General features: G+C 47.5%; 1 protein-coding gene across 2 annotated transcripts in view; it reads left to right on the top strand.

Moving 5' to 3' along the window:
* Positions 1 to 11,501, top strand: part of Adam19 (ADAM metallopeptidase domain 19) — an 84,556-nt gene extending 73,055 nt beyond the window's left edge. For both annotated transcript variants that reach the window (XM_028777694.1, XM_028777695.1), the window contains 8 exons: positions 532 to 745; positions 1,395 to 1,472; positions 1,581 to 1,689; positions 2,909 to 3,047; positions 3,787 to 3,871; positions 4,117 to 4,341; positions 8,041 to 8,193; positions 8,912 to 11,501. In XM_028777694.1, coding sequence (XP_028633527.1) covers positions 532 to 745; positions 1,395 to 1,472; positions 1,581 to 1,689; positions 2,909 to 3,047; positions 3,787 to 3,871; positions 4,117 to 4,341; positions 8,041 to 8,193; positions 8,912 to 8,965 — 1,057 coding nt within the window. In that variant the 3' untranslated portion in view covers positions 8,966 to 11,501. The remainder of the gene's footprint in view (positions 1 to 531; positions 746 to 1,394; positions 1,473 to 1,580; positions 1,690 to 2,908; positions 3,048 to 3,786; positions 3,872 to 4,116; positions 4,342 to 8,040; positions 8,194 to 8,911) is intronic.
* The last annotated feature ends 986 nt before the right edge of the window (positions 11,502 to 12,487 follow it).

Genomic DNA, 12,487 nt, shown 5'->3' with positions numbered 1-12,487 from the left:
CTGGGTAGAGGAAGGCAGGAACTAGTTCCTGAGAGATTTAAAGGCATCGCTGGGAGATCTGGACTTCTCCCATGGATGCCACAGTCAGCAGACTCGGTGTCTTGCAGGCCAGGCTAGAAAGAGGGTAATAATGAAAGTCAGGGGAGCTGTGTAGGAGGGAAGATTGACGGGGGTTGAAAATGCTCAACTCTGGGAACAACGAAGAACGGTGAGGCAGAGGGAAACCCAGCTCCTAGTTGGAGTGCCTGGAGAATGGTTTTGGGATAAAGATGACTGAGTATTCATGTCATTCAGGTGTCCTTGGATTTAGGACATTTGAAGTTGAGCTCTTGGCTTAGGTCTGCTGAGAGACAAGAAACCTGTACCTTTTCTGGGTCTGAGTCTACCTTAGGTCTCTCCTGGGTTCCAACCCACTCTCTCCTTTGCTCTGCTCCACTGAAGCCTGCTGACTTGGCTTAGACGAAGCTCTGCAATGCCCCAGCTCTTCCCCAACTCTTCCAGCCTCTGATCCTGTCTTCTTTCCTGACCCAGGGATGCCAAGTGTGGGAAGATCCAATGCCAGAGCACCCAGGCCAGGCCCCTGGAATCCAACGCAGTATCTATTGACACCACCATTACCTTGAACGGGAGGCGGATCCACTGTCGGGGCACCCATGTCTACCGGGGTCCTGAGGAGGAGGAAGGGGAAGGTGACATGCTGGACCCAGGGCTGGTGATGACTGGGACCAAGTGTGGCCACAACCATGTGAGTCCTTCCCTAAACCTCACTCAGAAACCAAGAGGCAGAGACAGAGATTGAGAAGTATGGGCTCTGGGGGAATGATGCTCAGCTCCCAGAGTAATAGCATCCATCCCACTGATAAGCACCCATCTATAGGCTATGGATTATGCATGTAAATGCAGGCATCACTGTCATGCATGTCATTTGCTGTCACATAAAATAGAAGTGGTTAGGGAAACCCAAGGAAAATGATGCCACCGATCTCGTGTATTAAATTGTGTTAGTGAAATATAAACACAGAGGAAACCCATGGTACGATGCCCAGCCCAGAGTAAACTCCTGCCACAATCATTATTTTTAGGCATAATACTAAAATTAGTCCACATTCACTGTTGGGTGGCATATAATCAACATGATGCTAGGCTATAAACATGTCCTCACTGTTGAATGTAGCATTTCAGCAGTGTTCGTTATTTCTTCCCTAATCACAAAGGTGATAGCAGAATTCAGTTACCCACTGTCCTGATTTTTGAGGCCTTTTGGGTTTCTCATTAAATATATAACCCCGAGATATGTTTTGGGGTTCCCATTCATCCTAAGGACAAACCTCCCACACCCCAAGCCTCCCCCACGTCCCTGCTGCTCTACTGATGGCTGCTCTTTTTTGTTGCAGATTTGCTTTGAGGGGCAATGCAGGAACACCTCCTTCTTTGAGACGGAAGGCTGTGGGAAGAAGTGCAATGGTCACGGGGTATGTGTGTACCTGCAGAGGTCTGGGTTCCTGGGTGTCGTCGGGGCATGCCCTGTGGGAGGTTACAGCTCTCCTGGGTGCTGATACATCTGTGGCCCTTCACTCCAGGTCTGCAACAACAACCAGAACTGTCATTGCAACTCTGGCTGGGCTCCACCTTTCTGTAACACCCCGGGAGACGGTGGCAGCATTGACAGTGGTCCTTTGCCCCCTAAGAGTAAGTGTTCTGCCTTTGTGAGAGAGGCAGAGGATAACGGGTTGGTTGGCAGGAGCTTCCAGCCTGTTGACATTGCAATATGGCATCATTGTCTACAAACGTGTTGGGCTGCATTCATAGCATTCATAGCTATATGTAGGGACTGTGGCCATAGGTTGGGTTTGCCTGTTACAGAAAATCCAAGTTAAATTGGCTTCACTCCCCAGATTCTACAGGGAGGGAACCAAGAAAGACGCTGAGTGGAAGGATGCTAGTTCTTCCTATGGGGCCTGGGCTTAGTTGCCTTCCTGTCCTTTTATTAGGAGAGAAGAGGGAGAGAGAGAGAGAGAGAGAGAGAGAGAGAGAGAGAGAGAGAGAGAGAGATTGATTAAGGGAGACTGTAGGTTATTGGATAGTCACAATTATTTGAGGGAGTAAGTAATAATTAGTCCTTTTAGGGACACTTGAAATAACCACAATCCTGGGGTGCATTGTATTGGTTATTTTGCCTTTTGTTGAATAAAGGTTAAGGAATGGGAAAACAGACAAGTTTTATAGTTCTTAGGGGAGGCCTGGGGGACTCGATCCCTGTGGTTTCCAGATTTTGTTTTTGAATAATGGCAAAAGTAATCCCAGCACTTAGGAGGCTGAGGCAGGAGAGTTGCTGCAACTTTGAGGCCAGTCTGGGCTATAATAAAATGAAAACAGACAAGAAGGAAGGGCCTGACTATGTAATGACCATGAATAGAGTCGTGGGGCGTCACTGACGCAGGCGTACTGTGTATATTTAAATTTATGACTCGTAGAACTGTTGAGATGGCTTTGGACCCAGCCATGAGGCTGAGGGTCCAGGGTGAGAGTTTCAGTCCTGAGGCGTCTGAGCCAGTATTTTCTGGCCGTTGCTCTGTGTCCAAGAAAATTGTGATGCTGGCTGACTTTATGAAAATCCATTAGCTGGAAGCTGATGGTAAATGACGGCGTCTGAACTGCTTTGGGAAAAATCTCATCAGCTGAACAGAAATGACTGTGGGGACTGTCTTTAAAAGCCCTTGGGCCTGACTCTTTCAGCTGGCATTAGGCCCCAATAGTATATAATGTGGGTGTTGCATGTAGTTGTGTTTGTTTAAAATAAGTTGCACAAATAAAATGAGAATTGAGTCTCTGAAAGGGAACTGAGGCTCTGTCGTGTTACTATTGCCTGAACGGCCACTAATTCTCTCATTGTGCTGACTTCCTGCAGGCGTGGGTCCAGTGATCGCGGGTGTGTTTTCGGCCCTCTTCGTGTTGGCAGTCCTGGTGCTATTGTGCCACTGTTACCGACAGAGCCACAAGTTGGGCAAGCCCTCAGCGCTCCCGTTCAAGCTGCGACAGCAGTTCAGGTGGGACAGGGTGCTGTGGCCAGCCCTTGTGGAAAGGCTGGTGGTGATGGGTCTAATTCTGGGATGGCGAAGGCAGGGAACGTGCCACCCTCACCCCTTCAGTCCTGCTCGGTCACCATGGCAGATGTTATTAGGTAATGGCTGCAAGTGATTTCTACTGAGCCTGGTCATTCACTCTTATTCCTCCCTTAGCCAGTTCAAATTGAGGTATGACATAAAATCTATTTACCGTTCTCTGCCTGGCTAACTTATATCTTATTTCTAAAGTGCAGGAAGCTGAGGCAACAGAGAGGGATGACAAGCTCAATCAGTCACAGAGATAACTAGACATTAACCCAAGAAGACGAATGATTAATTCATTGAGACATTGATGTGCCACAGTCCCTAGAGTTCTGTTAAATGTACTTACACCGGAAGGGATTTTTTTTTCTGCCCCGAATCCTTCTGTATCCATGCTGGAGGGGGAGGGGGAGGGGTACATGATGCCTAGTGATAGGAAACCTCTGCCTCCGTATTGGGGAGGGAGAGGTCTGCTCTGTGCAAGGCAGAAGCCCTTCCTTGAGCTTCTCCATTGGCAGTATGTATACTTATTTATTATTTAGGAGATGGGTTTCAGAGGATTATCCCACTTTCCAGAGGAGGGTTAATTAGATTTGTCCATTGGCCTGGGTCAGATTTTTTAGTCCACACGCACCATTGAACATCTCCCTCCTCCTTGTCCCCTCTTCCTTGTTTCCAGTTGTCCCTTCAGGGTGTCTCAGAATGGTGGAACTGGCCATGCCAACCCAACTTTCAAGTTGCAAACACCCCAGGGCAAGCGAAAGGTAAGGGCTTTGCACCATTGAACCTGATTGATTTCCCTTAATCCCTGTTTGGCTTTCTTAAGTGCGTATGTGTGCACACGGGGCTATAGTAATGAAAGCTATCTTAGGGGCTTGGCAGTTGGATCTACAGCTTGGAATCCAAAGGTCAGCTTGTCTTACCTTCAGATGAGGCTCTGGTCACTTCATTGAGACATACACTTAGAGAGGATTCCTTATCTCAGCTGCTCTGTGTCTTCTTCATACAGGTGACTAACACCCCTGAAACTCTCCGGAAGCCCTCCCACCCTCCTCCCCGGCCCCCTCCAGACTACCTGCGTGTTGAGCCCCCACCTGTACCATTGCCAGCACATCTGAACAGGACTTCTGGGAGCTCCCCAACGGCGGGAGCTCAAATAGAAAGAAAGGAGTCAGCCAGGAGGCCTCCCCCAACCCGGCCCATGCCCCCTGCACCTAACTGCCTACTGTCCCAGGTAAGTGGGTTCTTGGCAACCCTAGGCTGGGGACATGGCCCATAACAGGCCACCTGCAATGAGAGTCATTGGCATGATGCACTGGTTGGATTTGATCATCCTTGTTCTGGTGAATTCAATGGGCTTCCAGAGGTTTAGCAATAAAGAGTAAGAAGTATCTTCCCAGCTGGTTGGTAGGAGTGCACACTTTTAATCCCAGCACTCAGGAGTAGAGGCAGGTGGATCTCTGCGATTGAGGCCAGCCTATTCTACACAGCTAGTCCCAGGACAGCTAAGGCTATGCAAAGAAACCCTGTCCCAACAAACCAAAAGACTATTACTGCTGCTGCTACTACAACTAATCTTCTTCTTTCTTCTTCTTCTTTTCTTCCTTCTTCTTCTTCTTCTTCTTCTTCTTCTTCTTCTTCTTCTTCTTCTTCTTCTTCTTCTTCTTCTCCCTTCTCCTCCTCCTCCTCCTCTTCTTCCTCTTCCTCCTTCTCTTCCTCCTCCTCCTCCTCCTCCTCTTCTCCTGGACAGTCCCTAAGCTACATGATGCTTTTTTCCTATTTCATTTCCACCCACTTTGTACCCCAACTTAACTTCTTTCAGTTTCTCAAGATCTTGTCCTCTTCTGGTCATTGCACAGGCTGTTTTTACACACACACACACACACACACACACACACACACACACACACACACACATTCCTCTACTTGGCCTATTCCTATTCACCCTCAGTTGTGACCTTAGATAACACTCCTCCCAAGAGGCTTCTCTCACCTAGTAAGGCTGATCTTAGTACCCAGTGTCTCTCTCATTGTACTCAGTCCTACAAATTGTACCTACTAGTTAGCTCCCACTCACCGAAGAGTCTTACTAAAGGGTGCACCATGATGTCTCGCTTGCCTAAGGGGGTCTCTGGGAGGTGATGGGTCTAGACTGTCCCCTTCTGTGTAGCTGATGCTCACAACTTGGAACTATAACACGGTGGCCTGTCTGCTTAGCATGTATACTCTGGTATAGGTTCCCCAGTGAAGACGTGGACATTTCTTAGGCAGTGGTCTCTAGAATTGATTGTGTTTGCTTTTTCTTGGTATGATCCAAAGGTCCCCAGGGCCCATGTTTCTCTGATCACAACCACCACATGATCAGCTTCAGGTTTGGTATGGTCCCTAGAGCATGAGACAGTGAAGGTATCAGGTTGGGTTCTGTGCTGGGAAACTGCCCCTTGCAAGTGCCTGTGTATGGGGCCAGGATGTGACATAGAAATCCATGCAGGGGAGGGACTGACTGCATCTGAAACTTTCTGGTGCAAACTCAGCATACCCAGACTCATTTCTACCTAATCATGTTAAACACTGCTCCATGGCATTGAGTCCTGCATGCCCCAAAGTGGGCCAGCTTTTACTATCGTTGTAAACTATGACCTTAAACTGAGCATGCTCAGGGGAGTACACCTTATGACTGTGAATGGACTCACTGGATAAAGTTGGCATTGCTGCCTTTGGAGGGGTGTAGTTTAGCAGATCTCATCATGTTCTCCTTGCTTGCTGCAGGTTAGAAAGTCCTCTGTAGTGTTAAGTTTTGGCTCTGTTTATTCTCACACCAGGGATTAGCTTCTGGTATCAGACGGCTTCTTTGGGAGGCTTAGTGCTGGAAAGCCCAGGGCAGACATTCTGATAAGGTTCCAAGGCAGATAACAGCCACCAGTGGCTCAGTCTGCAGTTTCTCAACTGTCACCTATACCCCGCAGTCTTTCCCTGGAAGACTTGAGCTCTCTGGTCCACTTGGGGTTCTATCCTGTACTTTGTACCCTCCCAGAACAGCACCCCTCCCAGAAAGGGTAGAGCTCAAGGGTGTGCAGCAGCTTTCTGGTCTCAGACATTTTCGACTTTTCTTTCTCAGCTTCAGGTTTTATCCTGAGAAGTCATTCGTGTAGGAAAACCAACTCTGCAATGTGTCTGCCCCCTGCACACTCGCCCTGTGCCTATCATGGAGCTCAGGAGCGCCCCTTATAGGCAGGTCAAGGAACTGGCTTCTCTCGAGTCCCACCAGCTTAAGGGCAGGCCATGATTTTGACTCAAAACATTTTGGTTTTCCAATCACAAAAAAAAAGCACATATTTGTTTTTTTAAAAAATTGATTAGTTGGGGCTGGAGAGATTGCTCAGTGGTTAAGAGCACTCGCTGCTCTTGGAGAGGACCAGGGTTCAGTTCCCAGCACTGACATCAATGAGTTCCATGGAATCTTCTGGATTCTGAACATATAGGGCATAAACTCACACATATACATAATAAAAATAATACTAATAGCCCAGTGTGGTGGTGCATGCCATCAATCCCAGCACTTGAAAGGCCAGGGCAGGTGGATTGCTCTGAGTTCAAGGCCAGCCTGATCTACATGGTGTTACAATACAGGCAGGGCTATGTAGAAAAACCCCGACTCAAAACAACAGCAATAATTCTTTATACTAAAAAATTCAAGTAATACAGAAGTATATATCTGTTTTTGAGAAATTTGATTAGCTCATTTATACTTATGTTTCTGGTGTTGTCTGTTTCCTGAGTAGTATTAGCTGCTCCCAAAAGCCTGTGATGTCTCCATGAATCAGACAGAAAAGGTGCCCCGCCCTGCCCCTATTTCAGTTCTAGTCAGAGATGGCTAGAGAAAAGAAAATAAAAGCCTGGTAAATTATTTATGTTAATAGGGGAGAAATAAACTAATTAAAATAAAATTAGTTAAAATTGTGCACATGTGTGCACAAACTCTCACACACTCTCACTACACATACATACACATTCTCTCTCTCTCTCCTTCTCATACACGCACGCACATACTCTCACACACACACAGACTCGTGTGCATACGAACACACACCTGGACTCTCTGTCTCTTCTCTCTCTCTCTCTCTCTCTCTCTCTCATATGCACATGCACACATACTCTCACACACACAGACACGTGTGTACACGAACATACACATACATGTACTCTCTCTTTCTCTCTCTCTCACGCATGCATGCATGCACGCATGCACGCACGCAGCGTTCATTCTGTTTTCTTGGATCATGTCCACCCACCTCTGTTCATTTCCGCTGGCCTTAGGCAGTCATGTGGTGGTCAGGTTTGTATACGTGCTCCTTGGTCGGGTCCGTGTCAGCTTGTCTTGCAGCTCATTAGCCCAGATTCTGCTGCTTTGCCCTTTGTACATGCTGTTGCCCTCATCACTGGATAAGTTTACATTTTTCTCCCACCGTGGACATTTTGGAAGTGTCTAGGTTCTCTGGTGTTATATAAACCATGTGTGCACAGAGACATCCTTGCAAACCATCCTTCTGCAGCCTTGTGCTAACAGTCTCTAACGTGGTTAACAGGAAGTGGGATTTTTCACATCAGGAAAAGACATTTTTTTTAAAAAAATAATTTTAAGACAAGGTTTTGAATTCATAGACCCACCTGTTTCTCCCTTCTGAGTGCTAGAATTAAAAGTGTGCCTTATCATGCTATGCCCATAGCTGTAATTTTAATAGAGATAGCCAACTTGTTTTCCATAGGGTCTTATTTTTCTTAGCATGTGACTATATTATATATCCACACACAGGCGAGTCCTTTAAAAATGAGACAATCCAGTCTGTAAGTTATTTTGGTTGTGATCCATAAGATATTAGGCGTATTTTCTTTTAAAGGGAGCCTCTCAAGTAAGACTTCTTGTTCCCTCCAGGATTTATCCAGGCCTCGACCACCTCAGAAGGCACTTCCAGCGAATCCAGTGCCGGGCCAAAGGACCGTTCCCAGGCCAGGAAACACTTCCCTGCTTCAGCCCCCTACTACTGGTCCTCAGCCTCCCAGGCCTCCAGCAGTGTCTGTTCCGAAGGTGAGACCACAGAAGGACCCAGAAAGGGCAGAGGGGAAGTGTGTGGCTAAGAACACAGTCTCGTTGTCCAAACTGAGGTTCTAGAACAGAAGCAAAAATGAACACTTAGCCTTGCTTGGATGGAGGTCTGTTTGGCTGTACCTTACATGAACAAAGGGAGGTTTGAATTTACTCGAAAATGAGGGCATCACACAGAAACCTGAGCTCTGATAGGCCACCTTGAGAAAGTCCTTTTCTTGATAAGAAGGCTTAAGATTGGCCAGCAAGGCAGTTCAAGGTAATTTTTAAAAAGGCCTAAGAAGCAGCAGGGACCAGCTCCATAACATTGCTATGAAGGTCAAAGCCATTAGTTTACACAAGCCTGTCAACATATGTCCCTCTCCTCAATGTTCCCCTCTGGCTGCCATGTCCTCAATTTAGTCTGGGGAGTTGGGTCAGAAGCAGTGAGGCAAGAAAGCTGGCTTCCAGTCCATATTCCCATGAAGCACTGGGAAACTATTGTACTGAAACTTGACGGAAAGAGGGTAGGGGCCAAGTTTCCAGCTTTGGGGGTGGGCACACAATTGCTGTCACTCCAAGAGCTGGTAGCCCCAGAAAGCAGCCACAGGGACAGATGTCTGATGACCATGCTTCTGTTCTTGGCTGACAAGAGCAAGAGGACAGTTGCCCGCAGTCCCATTGGCCAGCACTGAGGTCGCATCTTTCTCTTCCTTTCCAGCTTCCTGAGTACCGATCACAGAGGGTTGGAGGGATAACTAGCTCCAAGATCTAGAAGTGTCTAGAAGTTTCTGGTTGCGATTGAAGACTCCGGATGCCATGGAAGGTCCAGAAGAAAGAAGCCTGCTCGGCCACTCTGAAGCTTCTGCAGCCTTCTGGAACGCCCCCTCATCCTCAGAATCTCCTTTCTTGCCCTAGTGCCTCCTGCTTCCTCTGAGGCCCAGAGGGACTCATATCCGATGGCTTCTAAGTGTTGTCCTGTGCAATATACAGCCCGGGTAGGAAAGGGAAGCATATGAAGGAGGGTGGGGAAAATTCTCCCTCAGCCCATTAGCCAAGAGCTACCAGCGATGCTCAGGGAAGTCTTGAGTTGGGGTCCTCCTGTGCAGAACTTGGAGAAGGCATCCATCTGGGTCCTATGCTGGCAGGTACACATGGGAGCTTCACTGATTGGCCTCCCTCTGGGATCCCAGACTGCCCAGGCTGGGCCTTACCATCTCTTAGCTTTTAGGGACTGAGGAAGCTTATTGCTGCATTCCTGCCCCAAGGCTTGGACAAGGTGCCTGTTCCTGGCTATCTGGCTGCATGTGACAAGCCATGATCCCCTCCCCTGCCGTTCTTCACATTCCCATCCCCATATTTACACGGGTCACTCTGACTCAGACAGGTACTATTTGTAAGTAGTGTAGACAGCAGAGGGGAGTGGTCAGCCTGTGTCCCCTCTGAGCCATGATGCCAAAGGTTGCTAAGGACATTTAGAATCCCCAGCTATCCATCCCTAATGTTCCATGTGTCACCTTCTCCTCCAGCATCCTTATCCTATGGTGCTTTGGTGGCGAACCACAGCAGTCCTGACTTGCTAGTGACTATATACCAGTGACCTGCAAATCAGGATCCTGCCTCATGGGGTAGCCACTGGACTTCCTGCACTGGATCTCAAGAGCATTGAGCCGAGTGGCTGTGTGTGTGTGTGTGTGTGTGTGTGTGTGTGTGTGTGTGTGTGTGTGAGAGAGAGAGAGAGAGAGAGAGAGAGAGAGAGAATGAGAGAGACAGACAGACAGCTCTGCATGTTCTTGTATTTTATGGCCTCCAGCAGGATAAGGGGTCTCCTCCTTGTTTCTGACCTATATCTAAGTAAGGTTCTCCAGGACATCCACAGCTATACTGAGGGGGACTGGCATGTTTGGAATCCTGGCTACTAGTAATCTATACACAGGGGCACCAGCCCCTCCCTGATGGTCAGCTCTGAGGTGGGACTGTTGACTCTGAACAGATCGCTCTCAGCAGCCATGGTGAGCCAGATCTGGGCAAGGTTCCCCAAACTATCTTCAACCAGGGGTTTATCATGTACCTCCATCGGTTCTCTCCTGGTTACTCGCCCCTATGTGATTGTCATAGAAAATGCTGAGAAGCTGGGAATGGGACTTGGGTGGACTTCTTGCTTGGTGCTCCACTACTTAGAGTGGTTTTTATACATTTGTTGGGCCTAGCCTCTGAGAGGCCATCTTCCACCCCTAAAAAGGTTCTAATAGCACTCCAGAGGGTTCTCTAGGGGCCTTCCCGCCACCCACAGCAAGCAGTTGTTAGCTCTTGGAACCCTCCGGAGGAAGAGGCAAGCTTTGACTCCCCATTTACCACCTCGAGGCCTCCTTATATCTCTTCACAGAGTAAGCTCTTGGGATTGTAGACAAGAGGGAGATATGACGTACATGGCCTGGGGTAGAAAGATCTCAGGAAAACACCTTTCTTCTTTTCAGGGTGATTGCTGTTCACACTCTCTGAGTGTGATCCAAATGCTTGCTTAGGCCTCGGTCCATCTCCTATATCAGTTTGTCATTTGTGTGCTTTACCAAATGCCAGTGACTACAGGCTGGGCCCTAGAAACATAGGCCACCCTGATTCTCACCACACACCCTCCGCTTTCAGTCCCTTGAACCATATCAGAAAAACACCCATTTCTTTGCTCCTTGGCAGTCACTTCCATTTTTTTCTTTTTCATTACTTCGATACCACCTCCACCCCATAAACTTATACTGTGAAGTGTAAGAGGGCGGGATTTTTTTTTTAACTTGGTAGAAATGTTGGCAGCTACTCTACGTACACCTTCATTCTAGGCTTTGTTTCCAAAGGCCAGCAAGGCTGTCACAGGTAGGAATCCCTTCCCATCTGCATTGTGAAGGGTTCCATACAGGTGTATTTAGACTTCAAGGACAGGGTTTGTCCCAAAGGATTGTGACTTAGGAGATGAAAGAATATTACCACATGGGGAAGAGGGAGTGGTCGCAACAGAACTCTTTAGTCTACCTACACTAAGTTTGTGGGGGCATCTGAGACGGAAAAGGCCTTTTCTTATGCATAGAAAGTGAGCAAGACTAGAAATAACTGTTTAAGGCATCTCTGTTCCTGGCCACTGAAGAGAGATGTCAGAAGATGTTGGAACAGGTCAAAGCCAAGGCTCTGGTGGACTGAGGGAAGGTTTGTAGCTGGATTTAGTGGTGTACACCTTTAGTCCCAACAGAGGCAGGTAGATATCTTGAGTTTGAAGCTAGCCAGGTCTCAAAAGGAAGTTACAGGACAACCAGGGCCACACAGAGGGGAAAAAAAACCCTCTACAAAAGCAAAAATTAAGACAGGATCTCATGTATCCTAGGTTGGCCTTTAACTCACTTAAAAAAAAAAACAAAAACCAAAACCAAGGATGACCTTTGAACTCCTGAGTGCTTGTTTCTTCCCGAGTGCTCAGACTGCAGGTGTGTGCTATGCTTTATATGGTCCTGGGTTCAGACACAGACCTTCATGTGTACATAGGCAAACACTCTACCAACTGAGCTACATCCCCCGGTCCAGGCTGTAAATGTTTTTTCGAAGCTAGATTAGCTGCCTGCCAACCATAGAACTGCAAAGCCATTTCTGACCTGTAAACCTCAGCTCCCAATTTCTATGAGAGGTATAGCCTGGGCTAATTCCTTCCAAGTTGTAACTCCCTGCTCGATTTCTGTTCTTTCTAGCCTTGGTGACTTCCACCAATAAGAGAAAAGCCCCTTTCTACCCCTGCTCCAAGATGCTGTAGATGTTAGGGCCTGAATGTTTTCTGCAAAGCAACAGTTGCTTCTGTTGCAATAGCCCCCTGCCATGGTGCAGTAATCCTTCAGTGTCTCCCTGGGCTCAATTAATTTGCTTATTTGATAAAGTGGGCATGAGACTTGTATTTTTAAAATTGGAGGCTAGTCATTTTGTCAAATGCGTGTAATGACAGACCCAAAGGACTCCACACAGAAGCCAGGGAACACCAACTGGAATGGTACCCCTTCCCTAGGGCAGCCTGCTAGGGAGAGGTTCTGTAGAATCCGAGCCCAGCACTCCAAAGTCGTGCACCCAGTGTCCTCTTGTATGACTGTGTCTATGTCTGGGATCCAGGGCAAATGTGAATTTTCTTTTGATTTGGGAGATTGTTCACAGGAAATAGTCCTCTCCTCTCATGTCCTCCTATTGATTGTTTACAATATTTGTACATCTATGCAAAATACTTGAATGGGCCATGGTGCCTTGTTTTTGTTTTTTTGTTTTTTGAGGTTTT

The sequence above is a fragment of the Grammomys surdaster genome, unplaced genomic scaffold, assembly GCF_004785775.1.
Source record: "Grammomys surdaster isolate TR1022 unplaced genomic scaffold, NIH_TR_1.0 313, whole genome shotgun sequence".
NCBI classification, from domain to species: domain Eukaryota; kingdom Metazoa; phylum Chordata; class Mammalia; order Rodentia; family Muridae; genus Grammomys; species Grammomys surdaster.
This window is presented reverse-complemented; position numbering and strand designations above follow the sequence as displayed.